Here is a 20557-nt window from a genome sequence, read left to right as displayed (position 1 = left end):
AAGCAAATATATTTCACAGTTACATTCTCTGCAGTATTATGTTACTAGAACTGAGAGTCCAATCATATCCCTCATAACTCACAGTTGCTTAAATTTATGTTTCTGATCAGTAAATAGCTTTAGAAAGATAAGCATGCCATCCAAACTGTCCCTGCTGTTCATGCAGTTACATTCAATGCTTAAATATTCAGAGTATATATATGAGAATAGACTGATTTCAAATGCTATAAGAACCAATCAAAAATAGTTCCAAGACTTCTTTCTAGGAAAATGGAGTAGATGTACTTTTCCATACTTTTCTCACTACGTACACCTTTAAAAACCCGGATATCATATATAAAATGTACATAAGAAGACTCAATGATGGACAGAAGGCACACTGGTTAAGGACCTTGGTACCCAAGGAAAGACATGGTGGTGAGTTCCCAAGTCCTTTTTGTCCCATATATCCAGACTTTGCAAATATGCAAAAAGGCAAAATGGTTGTCAGAGGAGGCCTTACAAATAAAGAAGAGACATGAAAGGCAAACGAGAAAAGAAAAAATATATCCATCTGAATACAGAGTTCCAAAGAATAGCAAGGAGAGATAAGAAAGCCTTCCTCTGTAATCAATGAAAAGAAAGAGAGGAAAACAATAGAATGGGAAAGACTAGAGATCTCATCAAGAAAATTAGAGCTACCAAGGGAAAATTTCATGCAAAAATGGCACAATAAAGGACAGAAACGGTATGGACCTAACAGAAGCAGAAGATACTAAGAAAGGTGGCAAGAATACACAGAAGAACTATACAAAAAAGATCTTAATGACCCAGATAACCATCATAGTGTGATCACTCACCTAGAGCCAGACATCCTGGAATGCGAACTCAAATGGGCCTTAAGAAGCATCACTACGAACAAAGCTAGTGGCGATCTGTATGTCTTCTTTGGAGAAATGTCTGTTTAGTTCTTTGGCCCATCTTTTGATTGGGTCATTTATTTTTCTGGAATTGAGCTGCAGGAGTTGCTTGTATATTTTTGAGATTAATCCTTTGTCTGTTGCTTCGTCTGCTATTATTTTCTCCCAATCTGAGGGCTGTCTTTTCACCTTGCTTATAGTTTCCTTTGTTGTGCAAAAGCTTTTAAGTTTCATTAGGTCCCATTTGTTTATTTTTGCTTTTATTTCCAATATTCTGGGAGGTGGGTCATAGAGGATCCTGCTGTGATTTATGTCAGAGAGTGTTTTGCCTATGTTCTCCTCTAGGAATTTTATAGTTTCTGGTCTTACATTTAGATCTTTAATCCATTTTGAGTTTATTTTTGTGTATGGTGTTAGAAAGTGTTCTAGTTTCATTCTTTTGCAAGTGGTTGACCAGTTTTCCCAGCACCACTTGTTAAAGAGGTTGTCTTTTTTCCATTGTACATCCTTGCCTCCTTTGTCAAAGATAAGGTGTCCATAGGTTCGTGGATTTATCTCTGGGCTTTCTATTCTGTTCCATTGATCTATATTTCTGTCTTTGTGCCAGTACCATACTGTCTTGATGACTGTGGCTTTGTAGTAGAGCCTGAAGTCAGGCAGGTTGATTCCTCCAGTTCCATTCTTCTTTCTCAAGATTGCTTTGGCTATTCGAGGTTTTGTGTATTTCCATACAAATTGTGAAATTATTTGTTCTAGTTCTGTGAAGAATACCATTGGTAGCTTGATAGGGACTGCACTGAATCTATAGATTGCTTTGGGTGGTATAGTCATTTTGACAATATTGATTCTTTCAATTCATGAACAGATATTTCTCCAAAGAAGACATACAGATGGCTAACAAACACATGAAAAGATGCTCAACATCACTCATTATCAGAGAAATACAAATCAAAACCTCAATGAGGTACCATTACACGCCAGTCAGGATGGCTGCTATCCAAAAGTCTACAAGCAATAAATGCTGGAGAGGGTGTGGAGAAAAGGGAACCCTCTTACACTGTTGGTGGGAATGCAAACTAGTGCAGCCGCTATGGAGAACAGTGTGGAGATTCTTAAAAAACTGGAAATAGAACTGTCATATGACCCAGCAATACCCACTCCTGGGCATACACACTGAGGAAACCAGATCTGAAAGAGACACGTGCACCCCAGTGTTCATCGCAGCACTGTTTAAAATAGCCAGGACATGGAAGCAACCTAGATGCCCATCAGCAGACGAATGGATAAGGAAGCTGTGGTACATATACACCATGGAATATTACTCAGCCATTAAAAAGAATTCATTTGAATCAATTCTAATGAGATGGATGAAACTGGAGCCCATTATACAGAGTGAAGTAAGCCAGAAAGATAAAGACCAATACAGTATACTAATGCATATATATGGAATTTAGAAAGATGGTAATGATAACCCTATATGCAAAACAGAAAAAGAAACACAGATGTACAGAACAGACTTTTGAACTCTGTGGAGAAGGCGAGGTGGGATGTTTTGAGAGAACAGCATCGAAACGTGTATATTACAAGGTGAAACAGATCACCAGCCCAGGTTGGGATGCATGAGACAAGTGCTCGGGCTGGTGCACTGGGAAGACCCAGAGGGATGGGTGGGAGGGAGGTGGGAGAGGGGATCGGGATGGGGAATACATGTAAATCCATGGCTGATTCATGTCAATGTATGGCAAAAACCACTACAATATTGTAAAGTAATTAGCCTCCAACTAATAAAAATAAGTGGGGGGGGGGGAACAAAGCTAGTGGCAGTGATTGATTCCAGCTATGCTACTTCAAATCCTAAAAGATGATGCTGTGAAAGTGCTGCATTCAATATGTCAGCAAATTTGGAAAACTCAACAGTGGATAACAAGTTTGGAAAACTTGCCCAAAGAAAGGCCAGGCCAAAGAATGTTCAAACTACCGCACAACTGCATTCATCTCACACGCTAGCAAAATAATGCTCAAAATTCTCCAAGCTAGGCTTCGTACATGAACTGAGAACTTCAAGATGTTCAAGCTGGATTTAGAAAAGGCGGAAGAAACAGAGATCAAATTGCCGTCTGTTGGATCATAGAAAAAGCAAGGGAGTTCCAGAAAAACATCTACTTCTCTTTTACTGACTAGGCCAAAGTCTTTGGCTGTGTGGATCACAACAAACTGTGGGAAATTCTTAAAGAGATGAGAATACCAGACCACCTTACCTGCCTTCTGAGAAATATGTGTATAGATTAAGAAGCAACACTTAAAGCCAGACATCGAACAACAAACTGGTTCAAAATTGGGAAAGTAGTATGTCAAGGCTGTATACTGACATCATGCGAAATGCCAGACTGGAAGAAGCACAAGCTGGAATCAAGATTGCCAGGAGAAATATCAATAACTTCATATACGCAGATGACATCACCCTTATGGCAGAAAGTGAATAGGAACTAAAGAGCCTCTTGATGAAAGTGAAAGAGGAGAGTGAAGGCTTGCCTGTCCATCACCAACTCCCGGAGCTTGCTCAAACTCATGTCCATCAAGTCGGTGATGCCATCCAACCATCTCATCCTCTGTCGTCCCCTGCCTTCAATCTTTCCCAGCATCAGGGTCTTTTCCAATGAGTCAGCTTCTCACATCAGGTGGCCAAAGTACTGGAGCTTCAGCTTCAGCATCAGTCCTTCCAATGAATATTCAGGACTGACTTCCTTTACGATTGACTGGTTTGATCTCCTTGCTGTCTAAGAGACTCTCAAGATTCTTCTCCAACACCACAGTTCAAAAGCATCGATTCTTCAGCCCTCAGCTTGCTTATGTCCAACTCTCCATCTCTGGTGATGGACAGGCAAGCCTGGCGTGCTGCAGTCCACGGGGTCGCAAAGAGTCGGACATGACTGAGTGACTGAACCGATACAGACTTTAAGAATTGAAGAAGCTAGCAACTCAGAAAATGCCATTAGGTCCAGACAAACAAAAGTCTGTTCTCTCAAACCAAAGGACCAAGACAGGTACAGTCTAGCATGACAGCAAACCTTTAGACAATAATTGCCTCTTCCAGTCAAATACTATAAAAACAAATAAATAAAAAGGCAAATAAAAAGTCACACCTCAAAACAAAACCAAAAAACACTGTAGCTCCACCCCTACTCATGAAGCAAAGGCCTTGGGATTAGCCTAAATCTGCAAGCTCATTAGGAACCAAGATTTCATCTTTGCCAGGTAATAATTAGCCCCTCCTCACCACAATGTTGGTGGAGACAACAAACTTCCACAGATTTTCACTACAGACCAATTGTAATGAAGTCACTGTTCCTTTCTTCCTGTGATCCCAGTCAAGGCCATATGGGGAAAAAAGTCAGCAAGGATAGAGTAGAACTCAACAACACTATCAATCAATAGGATGGAACAGACACTTATAGAATACTTCATCCAACAACAACCAGAACACATTTTTTTTACATGCCCATTGAACATATACCAAAAGAGACTACATTCTAGGCCATAAAACAAAAAATTTTTAATGAGAATTGAAAACATAACAAGTGTTGTCCAATCACAATGGAATCAAATGAGAAGGTATATTAAAAAGATTATAAAAAAATCTCCAAAACTTAAGATTCTAAGCAACATACATCTACTAAATATCTGTGAGCTAAAGAGAAAGTCTTAGGGAATTAAAAACTAATACACTGAACTAAATGAAAATGAAAATACAAAATTTGTGGGACACAGTCACAGTAGTACTTAGAGGGAAATTTATGACACATTAGAAAAGATGAAAAATTACAAATCAGTTTTCTAAACACCTCAAGAGCCTAGAAAAACAGTGAAAAAAGCCCAAAGTAAGCAGAAGGAAATAATAAACGTAAGGACAGAAATCCATATAATGGAAAAGAGAAAGAAAATCAATGAAAAAATGACTAGGTTCTTTGAAAAAGGTCAAAAAACTTAAGGAACTTCTAAGCCACATTAATAACACAGAAAACACAGGGACCTCCCTGGGGGTCCAGTGGTTAAGACTCTGCCTTCCAATTCAGTGGGTGTGGGTTCAATCCCTGCTGGGGGAGGCTAAGAGCCTACATGCCTTGTTGCCAAACAAATAAAAAGCCCCATAAAACAGAAGCAATGTTGGAACAAATTCAACAGAGAATTAGAAGACAAAAAGAGAAAGCACAAATTACCTATTATCAGGAATGAATCAGAGGATAACACTATATATCTTAAAGACATTAAAAACTGTCTAACAAAGGAAAGGTCCGTCTAGTCAAGGCTATGGTTTTTCCAGTGGTCATGTACGGATGTGAGAGTTGGACTGTGAAGAAAGCTGAGCACTGAAAAATTGATGCTTTTGAACTATGATGTTGGAGAAGACTCCTGAGAGTCCCTTGGACTGCAAGGAGATCCAACCAGTCCATCCTAAAAGAGATCAGTCCTGGGTGTTCATTGGAAGGACTGATGCTGAAGCTGAAACTCCAATACTTTGGCCACCTCATGCAAAGGGTTGATTCATTGGAAAAGACCCTGATGCTGGGAGGGATTGGGGGCAGGAGAAGAAAGGGACAACAGAGGATGACATGGCTGGATGACATCACTGACTTGATGGGCATGAGTTTGAGTAAGCTCCAGGAGTTTGTGATGGACAGGGAGGCCTGGCGTGCTACGATTCATGGGGTCGCAAAGAGTTGGACACGACTGAGCGACTGAACTGAACTGAACTGAAGAAAGGAAAACTACAATCAACTCTATACACAGAAATCTGACAGCTTAGATGAAATTCCTTGAAAGGTAGAAGCTACCAAACTCACACCAGGAAAAAATATATAACCTAGTTAACCCTGTATCAATTAGGGATAAAGAATTAATAGTAATCTTCTAAAAGAGAAAGTACCAAGTCCAGATGGTTTCACTGGTGAATTCAACCAAACATTTACTAAAAACAAAAACAAAAAAGAACCTCTTTCAGAAATCAATCTCATCCAGAAAATAAAAGCAGATAGTTGTTGTTCAGTCGCTCAATCACATTGACTCTCTGCAACCCCATGGATGACAGTATGGCAGACTTCCCTGCCCTCCACTATCTCCCAGAGTTTGCTCAAACTCATTTCCACTGAGTCAATGATGCCATCCAACTATCTCATCCTCTGTCACCCCCTTCTCCTCTTGCCTCAATCTTTTCCAGCATCAGGGTCTTCTCCAATAAGTTGGCTCTCACATCAGGTGGCCAAAGTATAGAACACTTCCTAATTCATTCTATGAAGCCAGCAGTACCCTAATACCAAAATAGATAAAGGCATTACAAGTAGGGAAAACTACAGAAGAATATCTCTGGTGATGGAAATGTTTTGTAGTCTTGAGTGCATCAATGCTGTGATACCATACCACAGTTTCACTAGGCATTATTGTTTCACTAAGTGAAAGCAATACAGAGGGTACAGGGAACCTCCCTATATTATTTCTTACAATTGCATATGAATCTATAATTATGTCAAAATAAAAGTTTAATAAAAATTGCAAGGAATAGAGTTAGTAACCTTTATAATACTGAAGTATTAATGAATTCTAATGTCACATGTGCTATTTAAGAAAGCAAATGTTAACAGTAATTATTCTAAGAATTTTTTAAAAGAACCATTTAAAATAGCAATTTGGTTGTAGTTGAGGTATTAATACAAAATGCAGTGAACACTCTATAAGATTGCTATAGTTTATTGTGGGAAATGACAACTGCTCTCAGGGTACACACTAACAAGTTATTATGCTTCACAAACAGGTGATTTTTGATGAGTTGAAAGATAGTGCTGGTTTTAATGATGCAAGCCTGCTGGCTTTAATTACACAAAAGGCTGATAGGAAGAGAGTGAAATACTAGAATTTTGGGTTATTTAAACAGAAAGTTTCTATTCTCTTCCACTCCATGTATTTATGTCTGTTGTTGTGTTGTTTAGTCACCAAGTTGTGTCTGACTCTTGCAACCCCATGGACTGTAGCCTGCTAGGCTCCTCTGTCCATAGAGTTTCCAAGCAAGAATACTAGAGTGGGTTGCCATCTCCTTCTCCAAAGGATCTTCGAGACCCAAGGATTGAACCTGGATCTCCTACGTCTCCCACATTGGCAGGCAGATTCTTTACTATTGAGCCACCTGGGAAATTCATATTTCTGTCTAACGGCCTATAACTCATATAAGGCTTACACACTTACATTACTTGAGTTGCTTCTTAACTATGAATAGCTCAAACATTTTGATTATTAGATCTTTCCTTATAGATTCTAAATATAGCTCAAACATTTTGATTATTAGATCTTTCCTTATGGATTCTAAATATTGTTGTCTTAATATTTCAAATGAATGTTGAGTTCAAGCCTACTGCCTAGAGAGCAAAGACTTAAGAAGAACAATTATAATGTTGGATAAATCAATTTATTATCCAAATAATTTATTATTACTTTATTATTTTTATTAATTATTATCCAAATAATTAACTTTTTATAATAATACAATGATAAATCTTGCAGGCAATATTAATCAGGTAAATCTTGTCTTCAATCGTGGGAGACATAGTAAAAATGTACTACACATGAAAGGCGATAGGCTACACCATAGTACAGGTGATGTGCAAAACAGTCAATTAACAGAACAACGACCAAGGAAGAGTAAAAATGAGGCTGTGCCTTGACATCTGGAATTCTGATGTGACAGCTGCAGGAAGTTTGATCTTTCCAGAACTGAAATATTCTCAATCAAAGGAGCTATCCAAGAATTCTATTGATAAAAGGCTCAGTAAATATCTTATCCATCAGGTATATACTGATTAAAAAAACAGGAAAAACTTTAATGCATTATGTTTTAAGAGGTGTACATGACTATTAGCAACTCAAAATAATTTTTAAGAAGCAGAAAATTTAATAATCAGACCCTAGATATACTTGTTTATTCAATAGTTTCACATACTCATCCAAGTCCTGGGCACAATGGAGTCAGCAAGACAGACAAAAGCCCGAATTCTTGTGAAGCTTTCATTCTATTGGGGCAAAAAAATAATGACAACAAACTAACGCAATTTCAGACACTGTAAAGAAAATACAGTAATAAATCCATAAGGGAACTAAAGTAAGCTAACAGGATTGAGGACAAGAAGCCTTCTCTGAGCAGTAAACATCTTAGTGGAGATCTGACCGATGACCCATGTGAAGCTCTGGGCCAGTTGTTCCAGTTTTAGTAAAGAGCTTGTGTTGGTCCAGACAACAAAATGGGCTTCATCGCTTGAGCAACAGCAAGCATCCCACTGCAGCTGAAGCAGAGAGCTCAAGGGAGAACACAGAAGAAGACAAGATCAGAGATGTGCAAGGCAGGGGTCAGACCATGGAAGGCTATGGTTAGAGTCTAGATTTTATTCAGTGGTAATGAGAATACATTAATGAAGTTTCTAATCACAGCACTGATTGATCCTTTAGAAAACTCACTCCAGCTATAGTGGATGCAGAGAGACCCATTACGAAGCTACTGCTGTCAGGAAAGAAAGATGATGAAAAGCATGTACTAAGGCTAGGGCAGGGAAGCTGGTAAGAAATGGTTGGCTTGAGGATTTGAAAGTATGGTAGACCTGAACTACTGATAGGTTGGTTTTGAAATGTGAGAAAAAGAAAGGAATCCTAAATTTTTGCTTAACTAAAACCTAGCAATCAAACCTACAGGGTTCAGATCATTTTAAGTATTCACTGTTCATGCTGAAGGTTTTCATTTTATCTGAAAAGCAGGAGGAAGCAGTGGAGTAGAGTAACAAGAACACAAAAAAGAGATAGGATTCCAGATAAACTTTGTTGATTTAGCACACCAGGCTCAGCAAGCTAAACATTAAGACCCCTCAATGTTGCCTTTAGACTGAGCCAGTTGATTTCTTCTAAAAAGGGAGTCAAAAGCAAGCCCATCAATCATAGATTAGAATCGCCTCAGAAATGCAACAAATCCAGATTAAAGTTTATTCTTGAGACACCCTGGTGCAATATATCCCTCTTCCTTATTCCCCTACCCCTAAATCTACTAGGAAACTTCTGGGACAAATTACCTTGTCAACCCTGTGATCACCTAAACTCACTGCTACATCCCTGTCATCCTTGGTTCTGCCAGCCATAACTCTCCTTTGGCCATCTAGCCTTTCCCAAACTCTCAGCCTCAATCTGCTGTCACTTCTTGTTACGACCCAACTTTCCATTCTGCCCCACAGAATCCCCTTTACATCATTAACCAGTGCTCCTACATCTTTATCCTCTTCAATGAATACTCCCTTTATCACCCACCTTCAATTTACATGTAGCTCTCTCAAAATAATACCACATACAGCACAGTCCTTTAAAAAGGAAGTCTCTCATTCACCAAATTCTCTATTTCATTCAGAAATAGAGACGTGTGTGGATGCTAAAACTGAATATAGTAAAGAAGATAATGCCAATGGAACTGATAAAATAACTCTAAATTCATAAGAAAGAATATAGGATGAAAACAACCTACCTAAATGGTAAACACTAGAGGATTAGCTCAAAACACTAAAATGTATCCATAGAAGGATACCATTAAGTTCTTTATAAATTCATGTTGTGGAAGAATACTTAGCACCTTCTGGGAATATTCATATAACTCAATTTTTAAAAAAGATTATTAAGCAATATATAATGTATAAGGCTGATTTCATTAAAAAGAAAGAAGAATGTGGGGTGTGCGTGCTAAGAAAAAAAGGTTATAAATAAAATATACCAAAATGTTCTCTCTAGGTGGCAGAATAATGAGCAATTTTTTTCTTTTTTGTAATTTTCCTATTTCCCCCAATTTCTAAATGAATATATTTATATACCTAGGAACAAAGGTCAAAATAAGTAAGTTTTTAAAAATTCATCATCTTAACACACTGAAACTGCCCCTCAATGAAATTTACACAGGCTTGTTTAAACTTTTCCTATCCTTGTTTCCTAAAAAACAACAACAACAAAAAAACAAAATCATCTCCAAGTCCTTCAGTTGACTGCCCAGAACTTCAGACTTATAAACAAAAAACAAAAACCCCTCAAGATCTCTTCTAAGCATATCAGTCACTTAACATAATACTTCAACAAAGAGTTTAATGAGTCTTTCCAATTAATTATTCTCTTAAAAATGCCTAAATGACTAGCCAAAGCAGATGGCTATATGCTGGGGTCCCTTAGCTATAAAACCAGAAATATGTTGTTTTATACAGCTCTGCAAAAACCCATGCATTCTTTATACAGAAGAGGGTATTAGTCATTTATATATTTAAAATATTCAGTAAAAGAGATTTTCACTTTGATAATTTCTTTTAAAAATTATACATATACCTATACTCAATTTTAGCTAATGCACAAAAACAGTAAAATAAAAAATACTGAAAAGTCATCTTTGGCAATTAAATTCCCAAAGAGGAAAAAAATTAAGAACAGAAATTTCACCCTCAAGGTAAGTAATGGTACTACAACTATATCTGGCATAAAAATAATGACACATCATCCAGAATAATCTCTAATAACTCTAAATTAAGGCTTTCCTTTCAAAAGATTCTCTTTTTATCAGTGCTCAATCTTTTAAATTTAACATTGGAAATATTACTTCCACCATAATTCCATCAGAAAGAACTGCTTAGAAGAGAACCTGCATGGGCAGAAACACATTTTAGAATATATTTCATTGCATTATATAACACAAATGTGTAAATATCATTAGCGTATATTTTCCACAAACATTTTCCACTAGAATGTTTTTCTTATAAATCATACCTGAAAAGTTGTATATCATTTCCAAGAGAGCATATTCTTGAAAAAAACAATTAATGAGCTCAGTATTATGACCAAGAAGAATTTAATACTTTCCTACTAAGCAAAATACAGGCTAGATGCTTTTCAAGTGAAGTTTAACAGACATGGTATTGGCCCTCCAGGAAATCTTTGGGGTCTATGAGTTATTCTGCCAAATTTCTTTCCCAAACTAACAACAGGCAATATAATCTCCCATGAAATTCATTTCTAATTAGAAGATAGCTTCTTGTTGTTAATAACATATCCAAACTTTGTCTTTTAAAAAAAGTGAAAGTGGATCTAAGCAGCGCTGCAGTAAATGAACAAATGAACGATCTGACACACGGACAAGGCAGGTGCTGAGGGCTGACGAGAAGGAAAGGTCAGGGGGAGGACACAGGCGGAGACCGCCTTGGCCAGCTTTTATAACACCCCTCGCTTGCTGTCAGTGCCATTTCTCCTTTGGTCGGAGACCACTTCAAGGCTGCAACTGTTGCCCAGGGCTTTGTTAAATGGAAAAACTGAAAGGCTGTGGAACCTAAATAGCAGACCTGAGGCTAGAGACTTTCATTTCATTATTTAAAACTTCATAATTACCTTTAAATTTTTTCTTATCTACTCTGGTTTAAAATAGGTTCATCCCTCTAGTGTATGTTATCTTGATTTAGCAACCAAATCACCTGACCTTTTATTAATTTAGATAAATCAGATAACTCAGATTTAGCACAGATTATATTAATTTTAACCCTGAGGGAAGTTGTCTTTCTATGCAGAGTAATTAAGCAAAAGTCCACATATTTTTAAATCTTTCTGTATATAGATATTTTTCATTCATGTCAGGGACTTTGTTAAAAATGGACTCTAAATTTAAAAGTGAATACAAGATTTATTTTTCTCAAGCTTGGACAAATTTAAAAGGAAGCTAAAAGTCATTTACTTTCATGCAACCTAAAACAATACTGTTAGCAATGCAGTGACTAAGAGGCTCCAAATTACAAAGGTCAGTTAAGTAAAAGGCAAAGGCAGCAGAACTCAGACGCTAAGAATAAAAACAAAAATAGACCCAACACAGCATTTTGCAAATGAAGATCAATGAAAATGGTTGCTCAATATCACATCACTCATAGCATTATTTCCTATGTTGTTATTGAGAGCCTCTCTATTCCAGCATTTCTTCTTTGCTGTTCTTGACATCTGCCTTAATAAAACCAATACTTAAGCCCAAATTTTTATTATCTGAAGTAAAAAGGCAACGCATGGCCTCAGTTAAAAAGTACTTACTTAGATATCATGGGGAGAAGATAATGATAAAAAAATATAAATAGAGTGGCAAGGGAGGAGCAGCACCATATTTTATTTAACTATTGACCTCAGCAATGGGGCAGCAGGTTGTTTTTCTGATCAAAACTACTTTTATAAAGTAACACAAATGCCCTTGCTTGCTCCATAGTGAAGGTCTCCACAAGAATAAACTGAGACGATGAAGTACAGGAAATGAGGATCTAAACCATAAAAAAAAGAAAGTCTAAAATATGAATAATTATGTTCTCATTTCATGCTGTAATTCTCAGAAATTCTAAGCAGAATAAGCAATCCTATTGTTTCTGCTATGACAGTATAGCAATTAAAGTTAACAGTTAATATAACAAATAATAAAGTAGAGGTAATGGCATATATACTTCTTGAGTTTTTATGATTAGGAAAAAAAAATAAAATTCAGAGCATAAAGGTTTTATACAAGCAAGCTGATAGATCTAATAGCTAGCAGATAGGATAATTGGGCAGCTCTGTCTCCTTACCTGTAAGGACGGCTTTGGCTGAAGGATCTGCCAGGTCCAGGGCTGACTTCCCATCGGTGTTCCGAATGTTTGGATCAGCTCCGTGCTGCAGCAGCACTGTGCAGGGAAAGCAGAAACAGTATCTTACCTCGGGGATACAAAGATTATTTACTGGTAAGTGTCGCCTCGGCATGGTGTAGGCATAAACATACATTGCACAATTTTTTTTTTCTCTTTCAAGAAAAAAAAGCAAAGGAAGAAAAAGCAAGAAAGGAGGAAAAAAAGCACTGCAGCAAAGGCTCCTCTCTAGAGTACAGCGAAGTTGGCAACTTGTGGTACAGTATTATCACGTGACTGAACATCATAAACATGAAACTAGAGAAATCTTGCCACAGACAGTTTGGGTTTGCCTCCTTCGGGCAGCAGGATGGGGAGCTGTGTGCTCGCTGCCTCGCACTGGGAAATCCGCTCGCAGTGAGCTGCCCTGTCTTTCCTACACTGTGGCTGCTTGTTGCTGCTGCTGCTTCACGGCTGAACTTCCCACAGCTTCCTTGCCTCAGAACGGCTGTAATACTGGGTAAGCCTTTTAGTGCTCACTGCTTACATACGTGGAAACTCACCAGAACACACTGGCTGGCTTCCAGGAAGTTTACCAGACACAGCAATGCATGCAACTCAGGTTCCCTGCAGCCAAGCTGCAGAAAACAACTGCCTTCCACAATAATTCTGGCCGTCAAAAATTTCTAGAATCAGAAATTCGATCACTATAATATATGCTGAGGAATGAATGTTACACATGCTATTATGGGTAAAAAGTAGCTACAGAGAATTTTGAGAAGTGTAGGCTTCCAAAAGAAAGAATCAGTTTATTAATTCAAAAGATTTCAAATACATCTGGTATGTGTGTGTATAGGGATGGTCAATCACAAGTTATTCTAACAGTTCAAATTTAACACAAGATTTTGTGTACTCCTGGAGAGAATAGGAGTTACTACCATTTACCAACATTTTATAGGATAAATTGAAAACAAAGTAGAAATATTCAATTCAGATAAATAGTTAAAGACATTATATAATGACTGTTGTGTGTCCCAGATTTTCATTCATTAACAGTCTCATGCTAAAGTACATACAGTCTTTTGGAATACTGGGAATGCAATCCTCATGTATTACTAACTAATAAATCCTGCTGTTTATAAGGCTTTTCCATTCGCTTTAATGCACAAGCCACTTAGTCAATGGCTTTACTGTAAGGTACAAAGGAACAGCCTTATCTAGATTTGGGAGGCAGCTGCTAGGACAACGTACACCAGCATCTCTTGCACTAAACTTTGGGTACTTTGAGATCTGGAGTAATAACAACTAGCCATAGCTTGAAAAGATGCAGTGAGATTTTGTCAAGACTGTCTATAATATTTCATTCTTGATTGTAAGCAATGAACATAATTCATTTCCATATGTTTATAAAGTGACAAGAGCTAAGTAGCAAAAAATAGCAAGTACCATAATATCAAACATCATAATATCAAACTTCAATTATTCTTTCATCATATAATGAATAAGCTTTCACTGCAATTATGTAATTTTTTATTCCAAGAAATCCCAACATGAAGATTTGGCTTGTAATGGGTCTATATCATGAAGTAGGCTCATGTATCAAATGTAAAGATGACAGTTATTGGTCTATCTTTAGTTGTTGAGTGATCACATGCAAAGGGTAGGAAAACAAAGAAATAACAGCTACCATGAAAAGCTCAGTTTTTTTTTTTATTGCATACTTTGAGAACTTAAGAAACTTTTTTAAACAAGAAGTAAAGAAATATGTTAGTTTAACAAGCCTTGACGACAGTATGATGGGAGCTTTGACTCTGCAGTTTTAATGAGTGGCAGAGGCAAAACACTGAAAGCCTATTGATCCTCCAAAAGTCACCTAAAGCCTCAACCTTAGCTGTTATATCTTTGCTATCTGCAACAGAAATCTGTCCTTACAGTTTAGCTGCAGTTTTGTTTTGTTTTAGCTCACTTTTAAAGCATTAATCTTTTCACTAGAAATATCTGTTTTCTTAACATTTTTGAGGCATATGCATTTCATTCACTGGACTTGAACACACAGAAATATCACTGCAGAGTTATGTAGCAACAGGGAAGAAGCTGGATTTTCCAAGCCACATGCTGATAACAAAATTCAAATATCAAACCATTTAAATTGACCAGATATGGGTAAAAAACTCACAATACTGAGCAGAGTTAAGAGCTTTAGGAACAATAAAGGTATCTATAACTGGACAGAAAAGATCTAAACTTACCTAAGTTTTTAGAAAAGGACAGCACTGAGGAGATTAAATGAGAATAGAAAACGGCAGCAAAAGTACTAAGCACAGAGACTGATAATACGTATCAGCTAATAATAATATTTAAAGCACATTTTAGATTTTATTTGTACTCTCAACTCTAGCACTAACTACTAATTCTATGCTTTGTCCTAGAGCCAAACCTTCAGATTTTAACTTTTTCTGTAAAGGCCCAGAAAGAAAATATATTATGCTTTATAGATCATATGGTCTCTGTCCCAACTACTCGGCCTTGCCTCAACTCCATCATTATACAGGAAGAGCAGTCACAGACAATACTTATAGGATGTGTGTGGCTCTATTCCAATAAAACTTCATTAAAATTTGAATTTTATATAATTTTCATGTATAAGGAAATTTACTATTATGGTGAATTTTAAGAAATCACTTAAAATATAAAAACAATTCTTAGCTTAAACGTGTCGTAGCTCAGTTGTGTCCGACTCTTTGTGACCCCATGGACTATAGCTGACCAGTCTCCTCCGTCCATGGGATTTTCCAGGTAAGAGTACTGGAGTGGGTTGCCATTTCCTTCTCCAGGGGATCTTTCTGACCCAGGGATCGAACCTGGGTCTCCCTCATGGCAGGCAGACGCTTTACCCTCTAAGCCACCAGGGAAGCCCCTGGTGTCTTAGCTTAAAGAACATATCAAATACAAAGGATGATCATGGCCCATAGTCATGTTTGCCAACCTTGACGTTGGGCAGTAACAGATAAAGTGTGGGCAGGGACAGACCAAGTGCGGTCTATGGACTGTTCTAGTCCCAGAATTCTCTGTAATCGACATTGAGATAATCACAAAAAGTAAGAAGCATTTAAAACTGTGTATGTCATGTAAAAATTACTTTTTCCAGTACTTTGTCTTTATTGTAGTTTAAAAAATTATTGGCCTGCCATTCATTGCAGAAGGAAAAAAACTGGTCCCTAACCACAGCTTGAGGAGCACAACTTAGACAATTACCAGGTCTACAGAGTGAAGGAGCTGGATTGTGCGGTCCTTAGTCACTCAGTTGTGTCCAACTTTTTGTGACCCCATGCGACCCCACCATGGCTCCTCTGCCCATGGGATCCCCAGGCAGGAATACTGGAGTGGGTTGCCATGCCCTCGTCCAGGGGCTCTTCCCAACCCAGGGATCGAACCCACGTCTCCCACGTTGCAGATGGGACTCTTTACCGTCTGAGCCACCGGGGAAGCCCTAGAGAGATGATTTCCAGGTATCCAGAATGGTCTTAGGCTTCCCTGGTGGCTCAGACAGTACAGAATGCACCTGCAATGCAGAAGACTCAGGTTCGACCCCGAGGTTAGGGAAGATTCCCAGGAGAAGGGAGGAGCTACCCACTCCAGTGTTCCTGCCTGGAGAATTCCACGGACAGAGGAGCCAGGAGGATTCCAGTCCACGGAGCTGCAAAGAGCTGGACACTAACGAGGGACTAACACTTCCTTTGTTCAGAATGGCATCAAATCCCTGATGATGTTTTTAGATTTACAGTCTAAGCATTAATATCTAAAATCTTAAAAAAGAATTGCCTCAAATAGACCTTTTTCCTCTCTTGCTTTAAGTCAAAGAAAAAAGGAAGATTTATTTATCCTAACACTATCTAACAAAAACAAAACTAAAAGTTGAGACTATAGATCAATGAAAGTTGTAGGGTACATACAAAAAAGTCAACTTCTCGAGCAGTTGCTCAAGTCAAATTTCTGTTTCACATTATTCTCCATGAAGATTTGTGTGGCACTATTTTCTAATACCAGAAGAAGAGCACATACATACGGCAAAGATAACAACCATGCCTTTCAAGAATGTCAGTCTGTACTTGAAGTGGTGACAAGTAGGACTCTCAATGCTAAAGGCTTCAAAATTTGCTTTCAAAGTTCTTTGCTACCAAAAGGAATAATAAAATATGACTACAGATAAATAATACAATAAGAAATTCATTTTGTAATAGATTCTTCTTCAAAAGTAGCATATATGTCTGAAGAAAGTCCCCCAAATACACAATCAATACACAAAATAAGGTTTGAAGGAAAACCAGGAAACTAAGATCTGAATGATATTCAGTATGTAAATCTGAGACTACTGGAGACATTCAAAATCTCTTTACAATATCTTTAACCAATTAGGGCATTATCAAACCTCAAATCCCAAATGACTAGGCTGTACATCTCAAATTCATTTATCTCCTTTGGAAATTAGAAGAGTGGAGAAAATATAGCAGCTAGCATACATAATAACAGGGAGTTAAAACTAAGGTAAGATCCCAATATTCAAAATGACGTTCTCAAAAGAGCTATGGCTGAAAGGACATGTGATTTTCCTATTTCTGGGGCAAATGTTCAACTATAGTAAACCAGATTCAGAGAGCATGCCTTCAGCCGGTGACCAATGAAGCAAAGATAGAAATGGACTCATTTAGTTCCTCAAAACTTTAAGTATTCACACCATTTTAATTCTTCCAAACAAAAAGAAATGTTTTTACATATATGCAAAAAAGTCTCATCAAATTCCTAGAAAAAATATGAAATGCTATAATGGTAAATTATATTTAAGTACAGGCATTAATAACTGATTTAAGAAGATGGAAGAAATAGAAGCAATATGAATTTTCCAAGCTAAAAATGCAGCAAGGCTTTTAGGTAAATTATGAAAAACCATTTGTATAGTTTTCACTTTTAATGGCAGAAATTCACCTATTAAACGATGGTAAATTCCTTGTTATGTGAATTTTAGAGCTACATTAAGGATCTAAAACTATTCATCACAATGAACAGATATTTAATTTTAAAAGAAGCTATGTTTATGTTGAAATGTTTTACAAGTATTTCAATATCACCTTACTCTCTTAAGAGTACAGAGATACTCATCTGACTGAGTTTCTAAAATTAAATCATACAAAGCATTAAGTTTATTAGATTTTTCAGCAAATAAAAAATTTTAAAATTTAAAGCAAAATACCATGGAACCAAATTTTAACTAGCTGTAATCTTCAACGCATAAGACAAAAAGATACACAAACTGCTAGTATGTGAAAAGATGCTCAACATCATCATTCAAAAGAAAAACGCAGATGTGAAGATGGGCAGCAATCCATCTTATATTATCAATGGTGCTAAGTATCAGTGAGAATACACTGAACTGGGACTCTTACACTTGCTGGTGGGCACATGAAGGGGCACCTAACTGCTCACAAATCAATCTGGCAGTCACTTACAAAGGTAAATATACACGACTGCTACATGCTAACATCCTACTTTTAGATATTTATCCAAGAGGGAAAGAAATATGGCCATACAGAAGATTTGCACATGAATACTGCATGTTTATTTAGAACAGCAAAAAAATGAAAAACATCTCAATATTCATCAACAGGTGAAAGGATAAGCAAATTTTAGCATATCCATACAAAAAAACTCTACTTAGCAATTAAAAGAAATAAACTATTGACTTACACTTTGCCAACAAAGGTCTGTAAAGTCAAAGCTATGGTTTTTCCAGTAGTCATGTAGAGATGTGAGAGTTGGACCATAAAGAAGGCTGATGCCGAAGAACTGATGCCTTTGAATTGTGGTGCTAGAGAACTCTTTAGAGTTCCCTGGACAGTAAGGAGATCAAACCAGCCAATCCTAAAGGAAATCAACCCTGAATATTCATTGGAAGGATTGATGCTGAAGCTCCAAAACTTTGGCCACACGGGGAAAAGCCAACTCATTGGAAAAGACCCTAATGGTGGGAAAGAATGAGGACAGGAGGAGAAGAGGGCAACAGGGGATGAGATCGTTGAATGGCATCACCGACTCATTGGACATGATGGTGAAGAACAGGGAAGCCTGGAGTGCTACAATCCATGGGGTCACAAAGAGTTGGATATGACTTAGGGACTAAGCAACAACAACATACTGGAGGGATGAAATCTCTATAACATGATCAGCAAAAGAAGCCATACAGCAAAGAACCTATTTCTAGAATAGAAAGCTAATCTACTGTGACAGAAAACAGATCAATTGTTCTCTAGGGATGACAGAGGGGGAAGAGAAAACTGACTGCAAATAAATACAAGAGAACTTCTTAGAGTGATAAAAATGTTTCATAAAATTACAGTAGTGATTACATGGGCCTATACATTTGTCAAAATTCATCAATACACATACTTAAAATGGATGCATTTTATTTCATTATATCAAACTAATTTTATGTTAGAATTCAATAAAGTTGATTTTTTTAAAAGCTCAAAGAGGGGTCTCACCACAGATTAGAAACACCTGAAGAGAAATTTGCTGACCTCAAAAATATGTCAATAGATACTTCTAAGAATGCTACAAAGAGAAATAATCATGGACCAAAAATGGAGTGAGAATGTCTAATAAGTTGTGATCAGTCTTAAAAGAAAAAGAAACACATACACGTTTGAAGAAATAATGCCTAAGAGTTTCCCATAATTAATAAGACAAAAAAAAAAAAAAAAGACAGCAATTTACAGGTTCAAGAAACTCAAACAGGATAAAGTCAATGATACAGAAAAAAATATTACACATATAAATGAGGAATAACTACTATAAAAAACAGGTGATAATTCAAGACAAGTCAATACGTTAACAGAGTAATAGTACAACACACCAGAGGTAAATATCAACAATTTGCAAAACTACCCTAACTATAGCATATGCTCAGTGGCTCAGCTGTGTCCGACTCTTGAGACCCCATGGACTGGAGCCCACCAGGCTCATCTGTCCATAATCTTCTCCAGACAAGAATACTGGAATGGGTTGCCATTCCCTTCTCCAAGGGATCTTCCCAACCCAGGGATCGAACCTGTGTCCCTTGTGTTTCCTGTGTTAGCAAGCAGATCCTTTACCACTGCACCACCTGGGAAACCCAACTACAGTATACGTTATACTGTATAGCAAATGTTAAGCAATGATTTAATTATAAATCTGTTTCTACATATATTAGCAAAAAATTATATTTCTGCAACTGTAAAAACACTATTTCTATTCTTAGCATAAATTTAATGTAGGTAAATTATTTTAAAATAAATGTTAATAGCTTTAAATACATTCAAAGTTTTTCTACAAAACTATTCTGGAACCAAGATATGTAAGGTCTGATTAGCCAAATCCAAGAAAACTCTTTCTTTGATATAAATATTTATTTTCATTTGGCAGATTTTCATTTTGATCCATCTTTTTCCCAACAGAGTTTTTACCTCCAAAAAAACTAAACATTTAAATTCTTCAAATTTTAACATTCATTGGTGATAAATACTGGTTCTAAATACCAAATTAAATTTGGGACTCAGAGTGATCAATTCAATTCCCTGTCAACACACTCATGCTAATCAGTTAGTTTCAACATAAGCGAGACTCATCTTGATTTTTGTGTGTGTGTGATGCTCAATGGCTGTCTTTTCACTGAACGAGTAGTGACATTCACTGGGTGAAATAAGCTTCTTTCATCTTAATTAATATCCTTTGGAGAAACCTCTGAGAACCTCAAATATAATGCCTGGCTTAAATTGACCTTACTAATAAAGCTTTTCTAAAATGAGATTTAAGAGCAGGTATTCTAGTATACTGTAGTAGGAAATGACAACTCACTCCAGTATTCTTGCCTGGACAACTCCATGGACAGAGGAACCTGGCAGATTACAGCCCATGGGGTCACAAAAAATCAGACATCACTGAGCAACTGAGCATATT

The 20557-nt window shown here is 37.1% G+C and overlaps 1 protein-coding gene across 1 annotated transcript in view; it reads right to left on the bottom strand.

The window, feature by feature from the left end:
• Positions 1–20557, bottom strand: part of TNKS (tankyrase) — a 155141-nt gene that overhangs the window by 101749 nt on the left and 32835 nt on the right. Inside the window, exon 3 of the mRNA XM_043454621.1 lies at positions 12533–12628. Within this exon, the coding sequence (XP_043310556.1) occupies positions 12533–12628 (96 nt within the window). The remainder of the gene's footprint in view (positions 1–12532; positions 12629–20557) is intronic.

The sequence above is a fragment of the Cervus canadensis genome, chromosome 31 (genome assembly GCF_019320065.1).
Source record: "Cervus canadensis isolate Bull #8, Minnesota chromosome 31, ASM1932006v1, whole genome shotgun sequence".
NCBI classification, from domain to species: Eukaryota; Metazoa; Chordata; class Mammalia; order Artiodactyla; family Cervidae; genus Cervus; species Cervus canadensis.
Note: the sequence above shows the minus strand (reverse complement) of the source record. Positions and strands in the feature narration are given on the sequence as shown.